Source organism: Anguilla anguilla, chromosome 18 (genome assembly GCF_013347855.1).
Source record: "Anguilla anguilla isolate fAngAng1 chromosome 18, fAngAng1.pri, whole genome shotgun sequence".
NCBI lineage: Eukaryota > Metazoa > Chordata > Actinopteri > Anguilliformes > Anguillidae > Anguilla > Anguilla anguilla.
Window position 1 is genome coordinate 19,947,060 of NC_049218.1, and position 25,918 is coordinate 19,972,977.

The following is a 25,918-nucleotide window of genomic DNA, read 5'->3' on the forward strand; positions in this document are numbered from 1 at the left end:
TATTTAACAAAGCCTTTACCTGGATAAAATGTGAAATTTGCCAGTCTGAATTTCTTGGCTTTGTCTGTTAGTTCTACCGGCCCCATGTGGTCTCTCTCTGTCTCTCTCATTTCTCCACTAGAGGGGGCTCAAGCAACGCTTAAAAGATTTGCTTTTGTCAGGCATGGCTATCTCCCCTTTAAACTGACAAGAGTGGCATTCGGGTGGGCCTGAGCATAAACCATGTGTAGCAGTGATGTACTACTGGCTGGAGCATCAAAGAACAAAATGTAGCCATGTATGGCTTTCATATAAGGAAAATCCATAAGACCGTGCTCCTGGTTGAGCAGGTAGGCTAAGCAAACTTAAGACTAAACTGTTTTGATTATATACCTTTGCCTCCAAGCACAGAAAAATACTTATTGGCAGTAAAAGAAGCTTTTTTATACTGAACTTTTGAGGGTAAAAAAACAGCAATACCATAACAGTAATCCTTATGGTAAACAAATTCATAAGTAAAAACATCATATTCGAAAGTCATATAATGTTGTGGAGAGGATGACTTGTATAAGGTGTTTTTAAAACCCACACTGCAGTCATGCTACTGAGACACAGTTAAATTCCATTGTACACAATCTTGAGCTGTTAACTATATGTAATTATTCACAGTCCATAAATTAGCAAACAATGGCTACTGGACAAAAACTCCGTCCCAAATTCTATATAAAAATATCATATGTCTCTGTAGCGACAGCTCAGCATACATTATACTGTCTTATTGCTCACCTGTTACTGCAAAACCATATTATTTTATATTTGGTACTGTCACACATTTGCGTCAAATAATTATGCAGCATTTATGTGGACTCAGAACACCTGGGACGTGATGAGCATTAATTAATATTCTACACTGGTTTGAAGGTGATAAAAAAAAACATCTGATAATCTGAAATAAGACAGCAGCAAAGACTTTAGGTAGGGCCCCTCTATATGAACCTTGTGTATAATCACTTAGATACATTCAGAGTTGTGTGTCAATTATTGTGTTGAGCTGGAGTTGGAAGAGGTGGGGATCAAATCAAATCATTTCATATCATTCATACAGACCAACTTGAGGGAATACATGTGAAGAACAGCAGACAAAAAGATTTGTGTCAGCAGTGCAAGAGCAGCAGTATTAGATTCAAACATCGTGTAAATCATGCATTTCTATTCATGATCTTTATGAGAACATATACCAAAATTTGCATTGCCGCCCATTTAATGGGAAATTACATGTTGTAAATTCTGTTGAATGACAGCACACTTTATGGCATTGAGCTTCTGGCAACTGACACCTCCCAGAGTTTTTCAATTAGAACGTCCTCAGGAATCCGCAGATAGAAAAAGAGGTGCTCATTCACAGGAGGAAGTGATGCAACATGCTTTTAGCTGGGCATGCTCAGAGATACAAATCTGAAAATCATTAACTCCTTAGACTCTGGTACAATTGATAAAGATGATGATTCCATGAAACTGAAATGTACAGTCATATGAAATAAATATTTTGTTATGAATATTGGTGAAAAGGGACATTTATTTTAAAATTGACAGTAATCTGTAGACAGATTGTACTGATGTTTACAGCGTTAAAGGTTTATTGGACCCAGGTCTGGTATGCATGTGCCACAGAAACAAATTTTACATTTTGATTTACTGGTATTTATATATCTTGCAAGCTTGATAAATCATGGCAGTTTCATTCCTCATCTCTGTCCCTTCATCTCCACTGATTAAAAAGCATTGCACACAGTGGCGTGCCAGAGGGATCGTACAAGTGTGATAAATAAAGTGTGAAATTCTGAAGAGATCTGTGATTCATCCGGCTTGATGGGGAAGCGGATTCTACGCACAGCTGTTATTGTGCTGGTCTCTCAGTAGGGCAGATGCCAGCTGAGTTAATGCTATGGCTACTGCCCTTGGTGAACTCCTGCACTCTAAATGTTATGCGCTTCATTCACAGTTTTTTGTTTCCAGCATGGGGCTACGTATATCCTATTCCCATCCTGTTAACCCCATCTGCATTTGTGATCTATGTGAGACAGTGCAGACCCATGGCTTTCCTCCAAGACACGTGGCACTGCTGCCTGTTTCTTTACAAACTCACACAGAGTGGAGCCAAAGGTAGACCACCCAGATGCAACTAACATGCAGAAAATGGGTACCCAATCGTCCCGGTGAGGTCACAAGATGAATGCTGGGCATCTGAACCCTGTGTGACCCAATCACCAATTTCACGACGCTATGTAGCTACTGGCCACAATCGGCACTGGCACAATCTGTATTCGATCTGAGATCACAGGGCTCATACATGCATCACAGCGTGATGCTTCACCCAAGTGAGCCACCCAGCAGCCCTGAGCAACATTCACACTCTGCACAGGACTCAGGCTGTAATGACATCATGAGAGGCGTGTCCTGGCCAGCCTGTATGAAGAGGGTCAACAGCAGTAAAATGCTGATCAGCACAGGAGTCAGAACGCTCAGAGATTCACTTCCTGTTGACTCTTCTCTCTGATCCAGAGAGCTGGTGAGCAGTAATAACATGCAAGAGATTAGATGAATTTATGTGACTCATGAATTTATCATTTCCATATTCACTTGTAGGTTAAATCAGTCAGCAGCTGAATACCCTTTCATAGGCTTTCCAGTGCTTGAATTTTACAATTATGGACACCAGACCAAATAAAGCACACGGGCATGAAAGTGTGCAGTGCTGTCTGCTCGTCACATCACCATTTACCAGAATTACAAGTTAGAGTATACAGACTCAAGGAAGCAATGGCAGTTTATACAATGTAGTGGAAACACTGTTAATTCGTCATTTTAAATGTTTGTGCTCATCTCAGAAGTCTAGGGAAAGTATTTTAGAGAGCCTTTGGTGAGGGCTAGCTTACTAGTGGGTGTACATGTGCGTGAGTCTTTACGGTGCCTCTAAAAATAATAACCCCAACATGATTCCAAACACAGAAGACTGTGTTCAGTACTGATGTAAGACTTAGTGTTGGAATGGAATCTGTAATTAAAAGCAAGGAAAGTATATTGTACTTGCTGTGACATGACTTGTTGAGCATTGTGCATTCCCATGATTTTTGGCCAGGTTTTATCTGTACTGTAGGACTGAAGCCCAGAGATACTCAGCTTGACAGATGGAGGCATGGATCACAACAGTGACTCAGAGGGAACTGCAGGTCAGCTCTGTGAATCCCTGGGATTCTCTTAAGATACGTGCAGAAAGTGCAGCCGGAGGCCATGTTCACAGGAGCTCTTCGGTACGTCGACTGTCTGCTGTTGTTTGTCTTCTGCAAAGACGACGAGGTAGTTCTTTGATGATGACAACGATGCTTTCCAAACCAAACACAAGTGCCATGATCGATCATTTGCTACAAGGCTTCCACACAAAGTGAAAATCAATGATGATCCAATGTCAACACAGAGTGGTGGGGGCAGGGGTCTGCTCCCAGAATGCAACTGAATGATATGAATGGATATGAATGGATACAAAGCTGTAGTTTCTTGCAAAATTTAAATTAGCCAAATTGGAATGAAATTGGATTACACACTGTGCAACTTAGACCAGGAGCTCAAATTCATCAAGGGGCTCGTGGGGCTCATGCTGTGTCAGCACAATGCCCTGTCTACAATAATGTAAGAAGGACCAATAGGCTATAACCCAATTAGGCTGGGGACATCAGCAGGTTATTACTGTAAAGATGGGCTAAATAAGACTACATCCCTTCGTGAATGTCTCCATTGAAGTTGGGCCCTACATATGAATACGTGGTATGAAAATGGGAATTGAAAAATGTTGCGCTTCATGTAATGGTAGTTTAAAAATTCATAATCTGTAATGAAAGGGTTACGTTTGTGTTTCAGAAGAGACTGAGCTGTGAAAGTTTACCATTGGCCCAAAATTGCTAGAGGAAGAGGTTCTGGTGCATACCTCCACCTGTCCCCCTCTAGATCTCCTCCTTGCACCATCATCTTCTCCAAAACACAGAAAGCAGCCTCTCTACCTAGACGCCCTGTCTCCTGTGTAATCACACCTCTCAACAGGTAGCACATCAGTGGGACCGCACTAGGATTTGTGCCTTCTCTCAAATTAGCTGAATGAGTTCAGGAGTTTTCAGGTGGCTGGGATGCTCTGGCTAGGCTCACATTTCAGATTTTCACAGTGTCGCACACCATCGGGACGTTTGTGGTCTGTGTGTGGAATAAATTCCTGTCTACATCTGAATTCCCAACACTGAAACCATATCAAAGGTCACACACATTTACAGTACTAGTGTACCTTAAACTAAGATGCCATATTGCCCCCCCTCCCCGAAATACTATAAGTCATGTTTAGCATTTATGTTTCTGCAGGGGGCCATGTGTCCATTTAAATATTTAAGAATTAATGTTGGATGGATTTTAAGTATTTTGATAATTTGCCTTAAATTAAAAATATTTTAATATATTGTTTATATTATATAAAATTATAAAATATATAACCGATCATGTCTTTCACATGGCCATGGCTCTTTATGTTAAATGTTCTGACATTATCCAAGAGTGAATTTTAACTAAGTGTTTGAGTGATTAGTATGTGGTCAGTGGTAATGATGAATTTTATTTATAAAATACCTTTCTTAAATGGTGTTAAAAATGCTTTTAAATGTAAAATTATAGTGATGCAAAATAAAAACAGAAAAAAAAATGAAATGTAAAAGTAAGATATATTCTGAGTTCTGAGAATATCCACTTATAGAATATAAGCACGGGTCAAGTCTTTGCACAGCACTGACAATATTCTAAACTGGGGCATTAATACACAGAAGATACATCCAAGGTAAATGGGCTGGTGTACCATTTAGGCTGCAGAACGTGCATACAATGACAGTATTCACTTCTTTCTGTGTGTATGTACTTTTTCAGTCCATACTAAATACCCATTAGAAACACAGATAATCCCTTCAGAAATCTTCTGTGGTACGAAGCATTAAAGGACCCAAATTAGCCTTTTAGTCCGAAGTAAATTATATGGATGTTTATCTTTTAACTCCGTATTAACAAAATAGATTGTATCAATTTTGACAGGTGAAACATGAATTGACACAAAAGTGGGTAAAGCAATGTTATTGAAAGGCCAGTCTTTTGTGAGGGTAATGGGAGACTGATGAATTATTGACTGGGTACAACAGGTAACAGGATATTTGGGACCATTATGAAACCTGCCCTACTTAGTACTGGAAAGAGGCACATTTCTAAAGACATAATGCTGCATAAACAAAAATCTCATTCACCACCAGTTGCACAAAACCATGTTCACATTTCTGTTCACCTGTAGAGTCACAGGCTAGCATTCTCTCAAATACAGGAGGTTCTCTCTTATGGGATAGAATTCTGTGCCTTTCCTGTGCAGCTTTCAGTAACAGCTTAAAAACTTAGTTGCACATTTCCCTTGTTTCATAGATAAACCTTGAGCTGGCCAATGTTTCAGACAACTGATCAGATTAAAGCTAAAATACAAACCATAAGTTCAAAAAGCTAAATGCACAGATAGCCTAGGCAAAGGCTTTGCAGACCAGTCTAGCATTGGCATCATTTAAAGCAGCAAACACCTTTAGAAGCCTTCTTTCTCCAAGCCCTGTCCCTACACAGATGAAATTCCTCCACCCGTTAACAGTTTAAATAGGCCTGAATGATCTTTCTCACCTGAGTACATTCCAGTCAATTAATCAATTAGTTGGCCTACAAGACAAGCATTCAATTTAATTTAACATTGTTTATTGTATGCAATTTGTGAATAAAGCTTGTTATACAGTAGTTCTTTGTAAAGAAAATTGTAAATGTCTTGGGAACATTAAAGTGCACATGCATACTTACACACATTTCACTATTAATCATGTAAATCCCAGCTCCTCTCCACTGTGAAGGCTACCCCTTCACAATGAGGCAATTACAGTCATTAGAACCCTGATTGAGTTCTTCACATCCCGTACTTACATGTTGACATGCGCTTCTTATTTCAACACTTCTGTTTTTTTTTTTTCTTTTTGAAAATGCTATGAAAATGTTACACACACAAATCATCATTTTAGTTAGCATTAAAGGGATAGTTAACTTTCTGGGTTTTTAAAATATATTATTTGAGTTTTAGTGTATGTGTGCAGCTGGTCCAGTTTCTGTGATGAAGGATATTTTAGATATTTTTTAGATACGTTTCTCAAGACCTCCAGTCTTTACAGGTATTGTAGAGAGAAATTAAATTACATTCAGGCAAGATAAAAACATTACACTCATAGACAAACATTACATTTCAGTCACTGCATTCAGGCCATTACAATTAAGGGAAAGATTTCAAAACCATCCATTCTTGAGTATGAGAAGCAGTGACTGAAAGATATTGCATGTGTTTTGCAGAACTGGTTAATGGCAGTGTGCTCTTATCACATGACAGGACCTGTCCTACTCCTCTCTGTGTCAGTTCTGCTCATGTCATTGGCTGTGTTTTTTAAAAGGATTTCTCCCTTTCTCACCTTGCTTCCACAACAGGGAAGGAGGGGAAGAACGGAGGAAACAAGGACAGAGTAGAGAATTAGGACAAAGCAAATATTTCGCATTAGAGCAACAACTTGGTCATTTTAATAGCACTATAATGTTATAAGGCCAACAGGCTGGCTACCTAGACCCAGATAAATCAGAGTTATGACTGGCATCTGCATCCCATCAGATGGCCAGTCTTCATCACTGTGAGAGTCAACTGTAGAAAGTGCAAGAGAGACCGCCCAGGTTCACATACAGGCCAGGTGACTCGGGGACCAGGTGCAAAAAAGGCTGCTCGTCAGTGTACTGCATACCTACCCTTTTCATTTTGCAAGATGAGGTGTACCTTATGAATGAGAGAATAAATGATCCATTGCTTTTTCTGACCTTTTGGCACCCTGTGTCTTTTACGCTGGATAGTGTTGAACACAGTCTAGACCGATGTGTCCTTTATAACTGTGGTAATGTGTTATTTTAAACAAGGTGCGGCACATTGTGAGGAATAGAATTACGCGAAGAGCTATGATGGGGCTTCACATTCAAATACAAAGAGTACCCGGATTATGATAGAGAATACGCACTGAGCGTGTTTTGCTGCTGAAATGGGTGGGCGGTTGAAATGAGGTTGGGACCTTCCTGTGACCCGTCCTTCCCCTCTTTAGGGTGAAGGATGGGTCACTTCCTTTAGCTTGTAGATGCTGTAGCATATAGGACCAAGAATAGTTCTATGAAATAGGAAATAAGTACTAAAATATACCTCCCCCCCCCCAACCCTGATCTCCAAGATCCTCTATGTAGAGTCCAAAAGACCAGTCAGGAAACCTTCAGGTGAGAGGGAGATGAGAAGTACATTCAGTACAAGTGCCATCTCAAGTCTTCAGATTGACTCTGTATTTGAGTGAAAAAAGATGAACATGCGGGTACATGGCAAGCAATAGGTGTTACGAGAGACAGAAACATAGCTGGAAAATAAAAACACATCTATCATACATGACACAATAAAATTGCATAATGAATCTTCATCTGATTTAACAGCAAAATCCAATGCTTGGCAGGAAATACGGAAATGGTTATTCAATCACTCAATGACTTTACATGAACTCCTAATTGGGTTGGGTAACAAGTGATTGTCAGGGGCAGGGGTGAAGCAGAGTTAAGATGTAGGCTAGGGGCTACACCTTTCTCTTTCCTAAGTGCCTGCTCACCACTATTGTATGCAATTGTCCCCTATTCTGCAGCGGAACAATCTGCCGGGCCCAGCCAAAGTTCACGGTTTAGGCTAAACTTTCGAACTTTTTGAGTTATATGACAAAGCAGTACAGTTTAAATAAAAAATCTATCAAGTTTTTCTTCATTGTTATTGGATATTGTATAGAATCCATGTTGTACACATTGAGGTTTATTCACCGCGACAAAAGCGCCATTTGATAAGCTGTTTTTCCTTCCGTCGCTTTTTTTTCCCGACAAGTGCATTGTTACGATCAGCCTGGTAGAAACCGAAAGTGCGTTTAAATGCAGATTTAGGTGCGATTGTCAAACGTCCGCGCGAACTCGACCTGACCTCACGTCACGGGCTCCCTGAAACAAGTCCCAGCAGCGCTCGCGAAGCTTCCCATCCTGTTTCACAGGCTCCAGGGCTGGGAGGTTCACAAAGACCGTCTACATCAGATTCAACAGTTTACTGGGTGAGCCTTCGTTGGTAAACCGCTTTTCATTATATAATAGATTCCTGCAGTTTGCCAGAGTCAACTAGAGGTTGAGTGGGTGTGTGTATAAGGTTATCAGCTTCTCTACAGAAGACCCAAAAGTACAACCCAAAATAAGTACAACACAAAATAAGACTATAACGCCATATGGAGAAAATGACATCCAATTTTATTTTGTTTGTATTTTACAAAACAAAAAACCTTATTTTTTCTACACTGCCACAAGTACTGCTGGGTTAAAGTGAATCATTCGGTCATCATGACGTACATATTGACAAGCCATTTTCATTCTAAAAGCAGTGCAATCCAGTGCCAGTTTACCTGTAGATTTGAGTGCATTGAGTAGCGAAAATTCACAAAGTATATCCAACAGTAGCAATATACAGTATGTTTATGTATTAAAGGTCCCTGAAAACAAATGCAGTGGTATTATGCATGAGCAACCTTTGTTGTGATTCTCTTTAAATCTGCAACTCCAACTTCTGATTCATAACAGATGTATGTAGTGAAAAAAACAAAGTTGTGCGAGCTCCAGGAGATCCCGCCAGGGGCTTTTGCGTTAGTAATGAACTCTGGGTGAGGTATCGGCTTGCTTTCAGAGGAACTGACGGGAGGAATAGTGCTGTAACAGATGTGTCTGACAGAGCCGGTAATTACCCCTCACCTCCGCAAATCCCGCCGTAGTCATGTGCCTGTATCGCAGGGGAATGGAGCTTCGGACCCGTGGACAGAACTGAAGTCCTTTGCGAAGTTACTCAGGAGACATAATGTTTAGGAAGTCTCCTGTTACTTTTTAAAAATTCTTGTTCCCAGATTTACAGCCATATTGACCAGCAGTAGATGTTTCTCAATCGAAAACTGTTGGAGCTTCTATATTTAGTGCCTAACTGAGAAGACAGCGGTCCCTCAGCTTGACTGGAGTATTGAACACCACCACAAATGTGAATGAGCATTTTAGGCCGTCTCAGTCATTAAAATGTCCTCTGGGCAGGGGTGAATGATTCCAAGGGGCCTGACTGACAGAGGCCCTTAAAAAATATTAGAACATATTAGAACATCACATTGGGCCCCAACTTTCTGGGGTGGAGGCCCAATGTGAGGCCTTTTCATGATCTTTAATGTACTTTCTTGCTGGGAAATATGTTGGCATATATTTATACCCAAAACACACACTAGCCGGAAGGTCCGGTTTTTGACAGGAATGTTTTCAAGGTATTTGTACAGGTCCAGTTTGTGGTTTCCGGCCAGACAATGTAATGTAATTGATGGAAGAAATTTACCGATCTCATTCCTCACAATTATGCTTCCAGCATGTTGTCTGGTTTTGATAAATTCTAAATCTGGCTACCCTAACAGACAGACACACACAGACGCACACGCGCACACACACACACACACACACACGCTCACACAAACACACAAATGTTAAATATTTCACATTTAACTTTTCAAACGTGTTTTAACAACATTGTGTAAATATTTGTGAAATGATTGACGTGAGGCCAAAAATGCAAGAGCTTGGAGACTGAGGCTGTGTGTGCTGCAGGGTTTGGATTCACCTCAGTCCAGACGCTGCCTTTAGGGACATGAAAATATGCAGACAGAGATCCATCTTCATATCCTGAAGGGGTGTTATCCTGACTAAGGTGTTAACTACTGTGTGAGATTAGTATGGCCATAACTGTATCAGGTTGACACTATTGGGCAGTGAAGAAAGAAGCTTTCAGACATTGTTAAAATACCACCTGAAGGTGGGTTGATTTAACAGAAGCTGTTTCTTTTTAAACACACAATGGTGCATTTCTGTTTTTGCTGCAGGGCAACATTAGTGATTTTTTTAAACAAGAAAATTCAGAAAAGAGGAGGTTAATCACCCATGCTACTATTTCATAGTTATTGCTGTCACGTTTTTTGCCAGGGCATTGATATGAGTGTTTAAACAGTGTAAAAGTATCCCCCTGATAATCTGTGAATGTCAAGGGAAACGTGGCTGTGTAGGTTCCCTAACCCATAATTAATGAGTTCCTTTTGTCAAGGGATGGTATTAAAACCAAATTCAATTTTGGGCAATAAAATATCATGTTCATCTTAGAATCAGGAAGATCCCTTGCTTTGATCTTGGATGAGGACATAACATTGTGTTGCTTTTGTATATTATTACTGTTTAAAAATGGGATTGTTACTATTTCCCACCAAGGTTTGTGCATACACTGAGTTTAGACTTGTTTCCATATCTGCCAATGCCTGTGATCTGAAATTAATTGTTGGTCATTTTTACTGTATATCACAAAAATGTTTTGTTTTGGGAATGGCCTGGTAAATATGATATTTGTCAGGAAAATAGGTACAGAGTGTCAGATTTCTCTATCCATCTCCAAGCTTTAATGAGGACACGTGTACTTTTAAGCATTTTCCATTTTTCAGGGTTGTTATTGCCTCATTAATTTGAACTTTATAAGAGACTCACTTCATCTTATAACCCCTGCCTACACTTGGCTATATAAATACACTAACTTACTCCAAGGTTAAACTTGCTTGGTTCAAAAGATCACAACTTTGTGCTTCTGTACTTTTTAAAGGATGCTAGGGTGTGAATTAATGAAATGTGTCTGGTGGGCTAGTTAATTTTTCTCTAAAGACCGCTCTTTTACCTCATTATTGTAATTAACAGTTCTTTCAATGACCTGGAACAGCTATTTAAAGAAATAGTTATTGATGTGCATCTTTTGTTCTGTATTAAAATACAAGTGACATGATTTGAGAGTGAGGTTAAAAAGGGTCACTTATAATTTACATTTCCTTGGGAACTAAAAAGGTGCCTAGCCTTACCTAATGGTTTTGTTTACGTGCATGGATTTTGGCCTCAGTTGGTAAACTCTTTTTTTCTAGAAATATGTTCTGATAATAGTCATCACATTCAATGCACTGAATGCCCGTGTTTGTTGGCTAATGTCCCCTCGCACTCTACAGAAAGCTCCAAACTTATTTGGCTCCCTGAGATTCCTTCTCCTTATCTGATTTCTTTAAGTGTTTGTGAAAGTGCAAATATCAAAGTAAGGTCTTTTCTCACTTTTTTATTGTTACAATTGCAATCAAAAAAGGCAATCAGAAAAGACTATAGTAGAATAATATATAATATGAGCATTTCAGCAGCAGACTGGAAGCTGGGCTAATGCATGTCACTGTAAGGTCCTGGCCCTTTCTAACTGAACTCTGCCTGACCCAATGCCTCCATGAAAAGCCTCTCTTGATTATAAATAATAGCAGTGGGCAGCTAATAGGTAATCTGATTGAGGGTTTGGAGGGTCTGCTATGGTTCAGTGAGAGGGCAAGAGTGCACCAGACATGCAAATGAAGTCAAAGCGCATGCTATGCTAGTCCCATCCTCTTTCCTGGAAGTGAAATGTCCCATTTTCACTAACATGAGGTAGAAAAGTGTTTCTATCAATGGCACCATTACCAGGTCGGCTGCCCTCAGCACAGCCTGAGCCAATCAGATCAGCTCTTCTGAGACCTTTCAGTGCTGGACGCTGCACGTTTTCACTAGCACGTTATTGTTGGGACTGATATTTGGGAGGGCAGGGAAAACTGGTCCAGGAAATGCACTGTTCAGGTGGAGCCCAAAAAGCCTTTCCATATTCCCAAGAGAAATGTTATGAATTTTATTTGGAAACGAGATAGGCTTTACTCAATCATTTTTAATTGCCACTTCTCATGGGGAGTTGTGTTTTATATGATGTTGTAGGCTAAAGGCTATTTCCATTCACAGATTATGACTAACAATGGGAATGAGAACAGTTCCTGTTGCATGCCCAGAAATGAGAATATTGTTCTCTGTTGTGGACTGTTTGAGGTCAATGCTACTTTTCGTTTTCCGAGCACCTCACCTTGCATGTCATTGATCCCAGTGGTAATAATTTAAGTGTACACTTTTGGTAACAACTTAAGGCCCAGCTGTTGATTTTACTTCCATACGAACTCCAACATTCGTGGACCCTAATGGTCTTTCATTTGCAACACCAAAGAGCCTGACCTTCCCCTGACTCTGCAGCTGGTTCCCTCAGAATGGAGGCCATTTCACTTTTAAGGTCATGGGACGTATGTCTCAATTTGTCCCTGTAACTTTAATTTGACCCCATATAAGGTTGTTTGGTCAGGTGTCCCCATTAAACTATGGTGCTTTTAAAAGATGACCCTTAATGAAACTGTCAGAAAATATATAAAATCCAAAAAGTATAAATACACAACAGAATGCAAAGAGGCTGTGAAAGGCAAAACACGTTTATTTTTGAAAACTATTAAAAGCACTAACCCAACATTGTACACAATTTGCTCTGTATTGCATCATAAGATTGTGTTGCGTATGTATCCATTTCCATCCAGCTGATTCCATCAAATCTAATCAAATTGGTATGTTGTACTTGAATATTACAGATGTCCAGAGGTTTCTCTTCGCTCCCAGTTTTAATTTCCACTATGACTTTACAGTCGTCAGGGCACTTACTGAGCAGTTGACCAGTTTGGTGTTTAAGTCCATACTTTTGAGTCTGGGCCACAACAATTGTGCTATTCAGAGATATTTTTACACATAAATATTTTTTTCTAAAATTTTCTAATTTACGTAATAAATGCTGTGAAAATAAATTCAAAAAAATTACAACAAAAAAAAAAACCCCACAACATTTCTTTTTTTTTTTTTACATCAAATGCATAATCAAGATATTAAGAGTCCCTTAAATGGGTCCACATGTAATGCTTTTACTTTGTACAAAAATATTAAAAGCATTTATATATTAAAATCATTCATATAAATAGCTTTTGTTTTGAAATATGGTATATAAAATAAAAACAACAGTCATTCACATAATTACAACATAAATGCTACCAGCATGCTATTCGGGATTTACAGGTCTTTGAAGCTAATTGCCAAAATAACAGTTGAATTTTGTTGGGAGATTGTCCACAGGATAAACAGTCGGAGCCGTTTTCATTGTTGGTGGTCCATTCAGCAGAGTCCAGTTGCACCTTGTGATCAGTTCGACCAAAAATATTTTGAGGAGGACATTTGCAAATTCTTTGCCAACGCACCTCCTGGCACCTCCTCCAAAGGGGATGTAGCTGAACCTGGAGGAGGCGCTGGAAGTGGAGGCCATGAACCTCTCTGGACGGAACTCCTGTTTGTCAGGGAATGCATCTGCACCGTCATGTGTGTCACAGATGCTGTAAATAACATTCCATCCCTTGGGAATCTGGTAGCCCTATGGAAAATACACCCAAAAGCATTACCATTACGCAGGATGGACACAGCATCTGCTTTCAGTTAGTCAGGAATGATTTCTTGAACCTGCAATTTGCAAATATGAAACAGAACTGACATTTCAATACATTTGCACAAAATGACAATCCAACAATCCAAATAGTGGAGGATGACTTTCCAAGCTGGATCCTTTATTGCAATCCATAACCTGTTGACATTTGCAAAATAATAATCAAAGAATATCTGAGAATCAGGTATGGACTCTGTAGCCAATCCCTTAAACAATCTGTGTAAAATATTCAGTGTTTAATCAACTCTGCTAGAGTACATTTTATGCTGACAAGAGTAGCCTACATTTGACCCCTCTTTGATTTATAAATTCAGGAGTTAATTTAATTCTAGACGTTTTACAGGGCACAACTCAAAACAAACAATACTGAAACATGCTCTGCTTCAAACAGAATGTCGTGTTTACAAGTGGACTGAACACACACTTACATTCAGTTCAAAAGTCTTTAGAGCCACGCGGAAGCCACCCGGGACCGGAGGGTTAATCCTTAATGTCTCTTTGATGACGCACCCTGTATACTTCAGCTGTTCCAACAACTCGATATTCAGTCTTTTATCGTGGGAAAAAATGTCCAGCAGGTCCTGTGAGAATACAGTTAGCAAAAGAACTATATGTCGTTTCAGCGGTCTCTCATATTGAGTATTATTACATTATGTTGGGAAAAGTGTGAGACTACCTTCTCCTGAAGCTCCCGTCTGACGCGCAACACCACATCCAAGTTCAGCCCGAGAAACATCACGAGGGAGGTGGCAGTGCTGGCAGTGGTCTCGTGGCCGCCGAATAACAGTTCGGTCGCAGACTCTTTAATCTCCTTCATTGGAAATAATTTGTATTACATAGAAATATCATATCCATTATACAATCAAGCATAACAAAGTTGATCAAAAAATAGTTTCCTACATACTGTGTCGTTACCTGCATACTGAGTCGCTCTTTGTTCTGCCTGCAGTTCTCTATCAGCAGCTGAAGCGCATCTCTAGGTTTGCTCTCGTCCACACAATGTTCCATCTTCTTCTTTAGGTTTTCTTCTATTTTTGAATGAATGAAATTGCGCGCTCTCAAACCCTACGGGAACAATACATGTGAAATACAGTTTTAATGAAATGCAAATGTTACAGGGTCAGTGGACAGATGGGTGACTTCATAGGTTGCATGGGGAGCGCGCCAGTAGTATGTAGAGAGCCGCACAAGCATCATTCGCCTTGTACCCTGTATAAGCCGCTGAAGGGGACATCGATCGGAAGGGAGAACAGGTTCTTCATCATTTCTTCGAACGCCTCCACCAAGTCCGGCTCATCAGTCTTGGTTTGTTCCGGCTCGAAGCCAAGCAGGATCCTCATTGCGATGCGAAACATGAGTCTCTTCATCTCCGGGTACACCAGCACGCCTGACTCGCTCTGCAGCCAGTCCGTCACGGTGCTCCTCACCTCCTCCTGGATCACGGGGACGTAGTTCTCCAGTGCTTCACGGGAGAAGGCTTTCATGATCGCCTGCATCAAGGGGGCACTTAAAATAAAGGGCAGTCCTTCGCGGAACAACAGAGTGACTGGACTTTTTACCATCTGACGTCACATTTTGTTTAAGCCTGTTGGCGCTATGTAAACATAAGATATCAGCGTCAGATTTACAAATTTAAACATTGCCTACCTTTTTCTTGTTTTTGTGCTGAGCGCCGTGCAAATTGGAAAGGGTGTCGGAGCCGAGGATCGTTCTCACTGACGCTGGCCACTGAACTGCGACAAGTTTGTGTTCAGCAAGCAGAACTTGCTTCACATTTTCGGCTCCCATTACTCGCACGGTAGGATTGCCGAATAGATGAGTTTTATAAATACATCCGTATTTCTGACGTTTTATCCGAAGGAATTTTCTTCTCTGTTTTGGAAAAAAAGGAATAAAGACAGTTGAAGAACACTACAATGAAACTGATGACAGCCGGAAAGATTTTATTATCTTAACAAAAACATGGGTGTTGCAGTGCGTCTACTTAATAGCATTAATCCAAAAGAGAATTTTGTATTCCTAGAACACAATTTTGGGGTGGCGCCAGTTCATGTCTATCTGATTACCTGGAGAACCATTTGAAGCGTCTCGCCAAGGAATGGTAGACCCATGGTACCTGGAGGGAGAGGTTTTGGACAGCTCAGATCACGTCCCCTGATGATGTAAATCTCCCACAGCTTAACCGCGGCTAAAAACAGCAAAAGTGGGAGCATCAGTGTGCAAAGGAGCGTTACAAACAACGTGTACAAAACCATTTTAAAATAGTTCCCTTCGGGTTACAGTTTCAGGAAAACCGGCGACTATTCAAGTCAAAGATGCGTAAGGTGCGTGAGCTTTGCAATGGTAAGTATCAATGTTTATACCCCCTTTTATAGCATTTTCACGGACTCAGCCTCCCGTTACCTTGGTCAGATAAATTAGTTCACACAAAGTTCATCTTTAATTGTACTGCCATTCTCCGCCCACCCGGCCTGCCCAGAATCCCTACCCGTTTGCTATAAGCACATTTTAATGTCACCTGCAGAAGCCCCCACACAATCATTAGATTTAACTTTGAAAAAAAAAAAAAAAAACGTAATTCTCCAACAGCATTACTGGTTTGGTGGGCGGCTCTTGCTCGTAAGTATTTAACAGCTTCCGCTCATTGGTTTGATCTGCTCTTCATGCTATTTGAATGACCCGGGGCTGACTGAATATATGTGAGAGCTGCATGTCTGTACATGTTATTCTGTGATATTCCTAAATGCATATGATAACTCGCATTGTCGAATTGTGTTAGCATTACGGGTTATTGATATGTTGCTGCACCTAAGAGTAACAATATATTTGAACTTATTGATATGCCCTATTACGTAATAGAAACCTGCACATGTCTACGTATGTGTTAATAGCTCTTAACGCGTCAGATACTAATAATAACCACTCTTGCACCAACTTATTTTTTTCATATTTCATTTCATATGATATAACCGAAATGTGGTGTCTGTCCTGTTCAGAGCTTTTGTTTATTTTGTCATACATTAAGGTATGCATAACATTGGTGATTTTACCTTGAAATCGAAGTAGCTGGAACGGATGACTATCAACGTTCGCAGCTTTAAAGCTTTTGAAGCTTACATAATCTACATCCTACCATGCTTACTATATATTGGCTAAAACGTATTCTTTAAGGGTGGTCTTAAATTTAGCAATGAAAGTTGGCAAGCCTCCTTTATTACTAAGAGGCTGGACGTGTAAACAATGGTCAGCCCTTAAAAATAGCGGTGTGTGGCCTATGTTATTCCGAGCGCGTTCAGTTCTGCGGGCGCAAGCAGCGTCCGATGAGCGCCGTACCCCCAGGGTTCTCTCCTTTCCCCGTGCGTTGACCTGCTTGTGACCTGCACCACGGACCGTGACATCCCTGTGAACTCCGGTGCAAACCTCGCCAAGTTCACTGTCCATCAAATAAGCAGATACCGGAGCCAGAGCACCAATAAATACAGAAGGAATTTTTATTATCTACACAGTGATCTATTCTCCGACTGCCAGCCACACATATCACATACAGGAGCTAATTAAAACCACTTACACACAGTAAAATGCCCTGTGTTAATTCAACTAACGGAGTACACATGTACTATATAAGAGTTGATTTAACACAGAACACTTTAGTGTGGCGTTATCTTGTAATTGGTTCAAAAGATATATCTCTAGTCAATAATGAAATGTTAACTGATGACCGGAGCTGTGGAAACGGAAACGGACATTTTCAGCTTTCCTCTAAATTGGCAGGGCTAAAACCACTTTCCAAATGTGTTTTAGAGTAAGCCTATTCAGCATTAAAATATCATTGCTGTATTTAGGTGGATACAAATTATATTAATATAACTTTTAATATAATAATTTTATTAATTGTTTTTAAATAACCTGTATGAGTATGTTTCGACTGCATACTGTCATTTGGCAGATTGTACGCACCGTCACTTCTTTGTTAGATAATGATCGCCTGGTATTTCTTTCGTCGTCATCGCCAATGACATATACGCATCGTTAACAATGCCGTCACCTCTACAGAAGGTCAGAGGGTGATCGTTTGCTAGTTCACTAAAGGGTCACCCTGTCACAGGACTTCACCAATCTCTGAAGGTGTGACCTTTTACAGGTTTCGTTTTCTGGGGTTCAGTGAAGACAATGCCAAAACTGGCAGTGTACAGCCAGTTAAGATACTAAATGCATTTTAGGCTTATTACATGATGGAAATAAGCACTTCACATGTTATTGCGTATCATTATTTATAAGACCCATTGTGAAAGAACTGCTATATACAAATTTTCTTGCTTAATAAACATTAAAAGACAGTCACTAGGCATTTAAATTCCTTGAATTCTAGTATTTACAATTTACATTCAGTCTGAATAAAAATAGTAGTCATTAATAAAACAATGCATTAACAACAGGGTGGGATGTTTGTATTATTCTGTTAATTCTGTTCATCAGAGAACAGAAACATGTCAAGGACAAGGAAAGCTCAGGTTTACAAACATCCTGTGTTGGGTCTTTAGATTTACATATATGTACATTATGTGTACATTTATGTAGAGCACAACACCATTTTAAGCTACTCTCTGTAAATACTTCAACAATATCCATTCTAATCAACAGCCACAACAATAGCTAAGATCAACACATCATAATACAGATAACTGCACATTTAAACATATAAATGTGGTAACAGGGCAAACATACATCAAAGAGCTACACAGACAGAAATTAAAACACAATTATCCCTAACCTGCCAATGATGCTGAAATCAGAACACAAAAACTATATACAACACACACACACACACACACACACACACACACACACACACACACACATATATATATATATATATATATGGCAAAATCATTCAGTGTTAAATGGACTTTTACAGAGTACATATGGCCCCTGATATATGTTAGGGCTGAATTAACACTGGACATTTTACTGCGTATAAGCTCCACATAGGAGAAAAAAGTGCTATATGGCTCACGTCTTTCCTTCTGTATTCCACAGTCATCACCCACCTGGTGATTCACAAGAGCTCAGACCACGTGGCTTCACATTTTCTTTATGGTCATAGTTAAACCGTAATCAGTACAGGGTTCAAACTAAGGTGATGTCAGGTGGATCTGCCAAATAGATTACTCTTATTGGCTACATGGCATGCTGACACCACAAAAACCCTGGAACTGCCTGTATGTTTTTTTTTTTTTCCTACACATGAATAATACGGTTAGTTTTATTTGATCAGGATAATTTCACAAGCAAGCTAGCTAATTATATTTGGATTTAATATTCCAAGGAACACAACAAATAAAATTCAGTCCAAATAACTTCTGTACTTGGCCATTTCCTATAAATAGAGCTTATGTGGCATGCTACTTCATTCTCTACACAGATTACATTTTATACACAAACATATACAACAAAATTATTTTAGGAAAGTAAATAGATATAGCGTTGTCATACAAGACTATCTGTGGCACAAACTATAACAATATAAATTACCAAAATATTACATCACGGTATGGAATGGCTAAGCCGTACTCAGTAGATAAACCAAAAGGAAGGTATTTTTGTAACCGACCAGTCAAAGTGTAGCCTACTGGTCATATTTAAGAATTAAACGTTGTGTTTAAAAGTGGCTTAGCAAGCAGCTGGGTGCCAATTTTAGCCAGGTTCAATAGGTTCTGTTTAAAAATAAAAATAAAAAAAAATCGTCAAATAGGCTAATGTCTTAGGCTAATAGTAGTCACATTTAGGTAATTTGAAGTTTTTTTTGTGGTTTTTTATTCATGCGGCGCATTTCTGGAGACTATGAAGATGCGATATTGTACAAATTGAACGTGCGATAGCATGTTCTCTCGTTGAGTTTAGATTCAAACGACCAGGTACACGCCGTCATGTTCACCACGTCAGACATAGACTATTCACTGACTGTGTTTAATAAATTACACAATGACACATTGAAATACATTTTAGATTTTCTTGGAACCGCAGCGCTGATAATTAAAATGAACGTGTAGTCCACTGACGGGGTGGACAACTGGAACAGTTAGCATCTTCGGAAATGTTTCTGTGGCTAGCTTATATTTGGCGGTTGCAAGCAATTCAACGGCCAAAGTTTTTAGAATGATTTGAGCCAGATCCCTCCCGACACAGCTCCTGATTCCGCCGCCAAACGGGACATAGTTGAACCGTCCGGTTTTACTTTCATCCCTCTCAAATCCGAAGCGATCGGGATCAAAGAGTTCTGGGCTTTGATAAGCAGCGGCTGTCTCGTGGGTATCCCGGATGCTGTACATGACGCTCCATCCTTTCGGAATCTGATAACCCTGTAAAGAACGCAAAATACACATTTAGTCATTTTACGTAGACTGCCTAGCAATATATTTTGCCTTTTTTCGTCGAAAATACAATTCGGGTGTCTACATTAATGACATTAATTTTCATAAGAAATCTATTATAAAAACAAATATAAAGCCCAATGTAGCCTATTAACTGTAGAGTGAAACTATGACCGTGCGCAGCAAAGTGCTAAATAAACTCAGTTTACATGAGTGCAACATGCATTAACTATTATGTCAGACTTGGGGCATCAAAGGACTTGGCTAAATGCAAACATAAATCACAGATTAAAAATATAAAGTATTAATTCCATCGTTTTGGTTTCTTAGCAACAGTGGAGAAATATAGCCTAGCCTATATTTTTTTATTCAACAGGGGGCGACATTAAAGTAAAATCCCACATGACCAGTTTAAGGGACCGCTGTAGAACTGTGCTTGTCACGGAATCCTTTAGATGGTCGGATTCACGAGCTGCTGCATGAGTGAATATGTAACCTACGTTGAAAATGTGACCGAATCTGCTTTATGTCACAGCTCATACACTACGCATTATCAACAAACTACAACAGACGCTATGAGCAGAGGGAATGGTTTCACGCATTTCAAAACAGTTAACTGTGACTTACTTTCCATGGAATGTTTTATGAAGAGTGTAATGGAATACCTTTTATGCAAATATATAATGTCTACGACTGGGATTCTCTAAAAATAACAACGCGCTCTCCTTTATAAGCCTATTCTTGGCAACTACGTATTTAAACGTGTCCCGTGTTTGATCTTCATTTATACAATCTAGCAAACACAGAAAGACACGCGTGTGGCTCCATTTCCACATGAGCTTGGGGGATTTCACGTCCACGCACATGTATAATGAGTTTTTGAAAACATTACTCGCCTCGTTTCTTTCGGGAAGATTGAGATCACATTTTTTACGTGCGTTCGAATAACATCGCGGGCTGTGTGCTGACCTTTCAGAAAGTAAGTAACCAACAACGGTACGAATAAAAATTTAACTCATAAAATGCGCGGATACTTCCAGGATCCAGCCTTCCATTGTGCTGACTGTGCGTAAAAACGCAGCTCGCGGGCTGCCATACTCACGTCTAATTCAAAGGTCTGCAGTGCAGTCCTGTATCCTCCAGATACTGGCGGTAGAAACCGGAGGACCTCTTTAACAACACAATCCAAGTACCGGAGTCGGTTTAGTTTCTCCATACTCAAATGGGGCAGACAGGTACAGGGATGTGTTATTTTTTCTTCGCTGTCCGACGTGAAGTCAGAGTTACCGGCCCCTGTGTTGTTCAGTAAGCAAGTCGTCTCTGTTCCAGTACAGCAGTTTTTGTTCGCATCTCTTTCTGTCTTCTCATGCTTTAATGGAATGTCCTCTCCATTCTGACCCCCTTTCTTGGTTGCGGGACCGTTTACACAGTACGAGCTGCAGGAAAGTCCGTTTGCTTCCAGCTCTGCCCTGGCTTTCTCAACCACGGATGGGTGTTTGAGCAGCTGCAGGATAAGCGACGTGGAGGCGCTGGCTGTGGTTGAGTGGGCAGCAAAAATCAACTCAACTGCAGACTCCTGGATTTCAAAGACCAAACATACCAAGCAATCCTCGTTACCGCGATCGATTTCACAAGCAATAATTATAAGTTTTAAAAAAAGATACTATATTACACATTTCCACCGCAATAACAAGAAAATTAACAGACATCTTTTGTAGCCTAAATATCTGGCGGATTCTTATGTGACTTCTACAACAGATTAGTTATTATGACAGAAAATAACTGAATGAAATATTAATTTGAAAAGGCTTTTTTTTTTACCTTCAGTTCCTGAGTACTTAACTCGTATCCATTTTCCTTAGCGCTGTTCAGCATGTGATCAAATGCGTCACTGTACTCCTCAGATTGCTCTTTTTGCATTTTCTCTTCGATAATTTTCTCCATGCTCGCATGGAGCGCTTCCCGGGCTTTGATACCCTATAATTGAAACAAAAACCATCGGAGATGGAGAACATCGGAGTTTCAGGTTCTTTCTTTATTTATGTACACTGGATCTTACTTTTAACAACTTCCTTCTTGCTCGCTGTCAATAATCCAGCAGGGCAGATGCAATAATATCCCCCCAAAAAGTCGTTTTTAGTGCTTTTTTTATTTCAGAAGAAAACAAAATCAGTGGAAACTTTGGAAATAAGTAAAACCAATAACAACACATAAAACAACTCTAAAATATAAAATAGCCTACTCATGCACCGCTATAACTAGCAAAACAAAAAGTTAAATATTCACACAAAAGTGGCGCTGCCTAATATCCTCATTGAATTTACACAATTAAACACATTTTCAGAATGTAATAATCTACCTAACCTTCCGTGTAGGTTGAAAGCAGGACAAACCTTCCTTGTTTATATTGATCTTATTTACTCTAATTTTAAAAGTATACATCAAACTTTTGAATATACATTTTCTTGCATACTTAAAGATTTTTGGATAATTTCATGTGACAGTATTTCATATTTTCGGGTCGAATCTGTGATATTAAGGATACTTTTATTATTTTAGGCATGCATTCGTATGCATTCATACGGTGACGCGTAATTAACTATATATTTGGTCACATAAATATTTTTCAAACCGACACATTCTAATAATATACAATATGCGGTTTAAATAAGTTATAACGAATATTGATCATGGCATCAAACAGTCAAAAAGTTTCACTTCAACTTTGCACATGCAATTTTGTCACAACTACCCCTACTATTACCAAAACCATCAAATAAATGAGTAAAATAATTTTACTCACTTTACGAAGACCACTCCAAGGCGCATCGATTGGAAGTGAAAACAGGTTATTCATTAGCTGTTCGAATATTTTGGAGAGGTAGTTGATCCGAGCCTCCTCCATGGTTATTCCTAACAGGACCCGGACAGCAATACGAAATGTGAGAGATTTGGCCGCAGCGTACACGTTCACTGAACCGGGCTCCGAACACCATTTGGCGATTTCAGACTTGACAACATCTTGCAAGCGTGGAATATACGTCTCCAAAGCTCCGCGGCTGAACACTTTACTCAAGATCTTAAAGGAAAGAGAGAAAACAACACAAAAGACAAGACGGCATAAATCATTCAGCCCATGAGTGAATTATTAATGAGAAAACCAAGGCATGTTCTAATATTTACTTATTAGTCCTGATAACTCATTCAAACGCATAGTTTTAATCACCATACTTCGTGTGACAGATTGTCTTACTAAGAAACCTCGCCTGCTGTTAGGCACTGATCCATCCTTGGCTTTCACTATTGACACTATATGGCCGTTGGCTAATTTGCAATCTTATACATACCTCTCAACATTATCAAAACGTTCAATCTCTAAATGTCCTAAGTACAGTGGATTGTTGTATGTTGGTTGCTAGCGTATATTTCGCTAAATTTTAACACGTTTTCATTTCTCGGGTTTCATACCGAATTTCACCCCCTTACTTTTCTCTTCTGCTTATGGAGGTCTCCAACAGAGTTCACCAGCGTGTTGGGTCCCAGGATTATCCGGGTACTTTGAGGCCACTGCGTGCACACCAAGTTGTGCTCTCCGAGAAGTATTTTGCGTATGTTTTCGGCGCCTGTCACGCGGATAACAGGTTTCCCTAAGAGGTGAGTTTTAAACACATTTCCGTACTTCTCCCTTCTAGAGATGTGAAAGCTGGACCCCTGTCACAAACATACAATGCAGTAAAGAGATGTTAAATTCACGCGCACATAACTAATGAGGTAACTCCTCACTGTATCCCAAGAAACGCCCAGTCTGGCGCAAGGGCGATTTTCCCGGAGGAAAACAGAAGGCGTGGAGTTGAGGTAAAAACGCACTTCTGTATTTTCAACGAGGATGAATTAGACTTTACATATCCAACACGTTCACACTTGCAAGAATACAATTCCATTGACAGGTAACAGCTGAAAAGCGAGTAGTGAGTACGCTGCATTGAAAGAAAGAATGCATATATATATATATATATATATATATATATATATATATATATATATATATATGCTTTGTGCAACAGTGCAATATTTGTTTTATTTATTTAAAATAGTAAAACTAAATGTATGTAGTAACAGATATTGCAAGGACTCGCAGAAATGCACACATTCAGCGCGAGTTTTTTTTTTTTTTTTTTTGACTATCTCACCTGAAACAGCCAGTGGAAAGTTTCTCCTACGAGTGGCCATCCCATTGAACCTTTTGGAAGGGGGAGTTTGCACTCCTTATCCCGTGTGATTGTCCACCGGAACGTCCATAGTTGCCGGGATACAGCGAGCAACAGCAAGGCGGATAGTATAGAAGTGATTGCTGTGGCCAGCACCGAAAAATGACTGAACATGGACAGGAACATCTCCAAAATCCGAAAGTGAAATCAGTCTGGCGTGCAATTCACTCCGCGAATGACCCAAGGAAAAATCACGTCACAAATTTTAAGTTTACTTTGGTGATTTAATGTGTTGTCCTCAGAGGTCTACAAGTAAAAAAGATTAATGCAAGACAGAGATACAACACAATTAGCTTCCATTCTTTCAGGAAATAATATTTTTTGCAGATTTACAGCAAAATGATTTTAGAAAAGTTTAGGAAAGAACACGTTTGCTTTTGAGGGTCACGCACTTAGCTACTCCCTTCATTAATTTACGCCTGTCAAGTAGTCCAAATAGTTTAACAGGTTGCATGTACTAGCCTGTCTATATTATATACGAGTTTATTCTGTTCAAGGGGCTTCACACCCCAAGGCATCGTGTGTTTTATTAGAGCACAGCAATAAATTAGGATCCACGGCAGGATAATCCCAGATTGATTGAAACTGACTACTGTCAGTGATTGGTTATGGACTGGTAAAAAAGACGGATGCTATCTGTCGCTTTACTTTAATTTAACTGCAGTGGTGGTTAATTCCTTAATCTTTGGTTTGACAGTCTCATATTTAAATAATTACACGGTATGATTGACTTGTTATTCAGAAGAGTTAAAAAAATTGAACTTACTACGTTTTAAATGCAGAACCATTTCGGCGATAGTAAGAATTCTTCCTTCAAAGTCTCTTTCCAAAATGTGATCTTCTTAAAGGCTTCTCTTCGCACGGTGCTTTATAGATATTGGCACACTATGTGATCCACCTTCGGAGATGACGTACTGTTTTTTTGAATATTTAAAGAGGTTGATAAATCGACAGAACAGGAGCCAAGTTTGTGAACATATACTGCACTCGGATTGAGCGGGAGAGACGCATTGAAACAGTTTGTTCTATGAGGATCGAATGGCTGAGCCTTGAGAAAACAGGTAGCCAATCGCAGAAAACCCCACAGTTTGACCGGATTTGCCACTCACGAAACTCAATCCACGACCTCCAATACTCTTTCTGAACGACGTTTGATTTTTATATCGCGAATAGCTTATTTAATTTCAGTGCTTAACATGCACTCCAGCTCATGTCTATAGAAATGAGAGGAAAAGTCACTTTCCTCAAAACGGCAAATCTGCATTGGAACGAAAAACAATATTTTACAATTATTTTGTTTTTTAAAGACTATTTAGTTGGTTTACGAATTTTATTTAGATAAATTCGGTTTTTTAGGATACACAAATTAGCAATAAATAGCCTACTATGCTAATAAGCTACTCACACTATCCGTAGCCTACAAAATAAGTAAAATAGATAGGCTAAACATCGCGCGCGCGTGTGTGTGCATGCACTGGAAACGTACAATGTTTACTCCCTAGGTTCAGTTAACATTTGTCGCTTTCCCCGCCTTTCTAAAAAAGGAAACTGGTTGTTTTTTCCCCAAATAAAAACAATGTTTTGATTATTTTTTGGTAATAGCTAATCTTGCTAAACTATGGTTATACTGAAAAAATAACAAGGACAAATAATAATTTAATTGTGAGTTAATTTTAGTCGAATCCACAGGTTATTGTAGC

At 39.5% G+C, this 25,918-nt stretch overlaps 2 protein-coding genes and 1 long non-coding RNA gene across 3 annotated transcripts; 1 reads left to right on the forward strand and 2 right to left on the reverse strand.

Annotated features, from left to right (window-relative positions):
* Window positions 1-12,938: 12,938 nt before the first annotated feature.
* LOC118217714 (cytochrome P450 26A1-like) lies at window positions 12,939-15,834 on the reverse strand. Its single transcript, XM_035399695.1, has 7 exons — window positions 15,646-15,834; window positions 15,227-15,451; window positions 14,788-15,069; window positions 14,495-14,644; window positions 14,256-14,390; window positions 14,008-14,160; window positions 12,939-13,510 (listed from the first exon to the last, which is right to left on the reverse strand). The coding sequence occupies exons 1-7, from the start codon at window positions 15,832-15,834 to the stop codon at window positions 13,172-13,174; spliced, it is 1,473 nt and encodes a 490-aa protein (XP_035255586.1). The 3' UTR covers window positions 12,939-13,171.
* On the forward strand, window positions 15,790-23,874 carry LOC118217715. Its single transcript, XR_004763268.1, has 3 exons — window positions 15,790-15,922; window positions 23,458-23,604; window positions 23,745-23,874. It is a non-coding gene; the product is annotated as an uncharacterized LOC118217715 (long non-coding RNA).
* LOC118217713 (cytochrome P450 26B1) lies at window positions 17,048-25,078 on the reverse strand. Its single transcript, XM_035399694.1, has 7 exons — window positions 24,985-25,078; window positions 24,141-24,464; window positions 23,437-23,661; window positions 22,754-23,029; window positions 21,772-21,927; window positions 21,053-21,526; window positions 17,048-19,938 (listed from the first exon to the last, which is right to left on the reverse strand). Exons 2-7 carry the CDS (start codon window positions 24,342-24,344, stop codon window positions 19,582-19,584), a joined length of 1,692 nt encoding a protein of 563 aa, XP_035255585.1. The 5' UTR covers window positions 24,345-24,464; window positions 24,985-25,078; the 3' UTR covers window positions 17,048-19,581.
* Window positions 25,079-25,918: the final 840 nt, after the last annotated feature.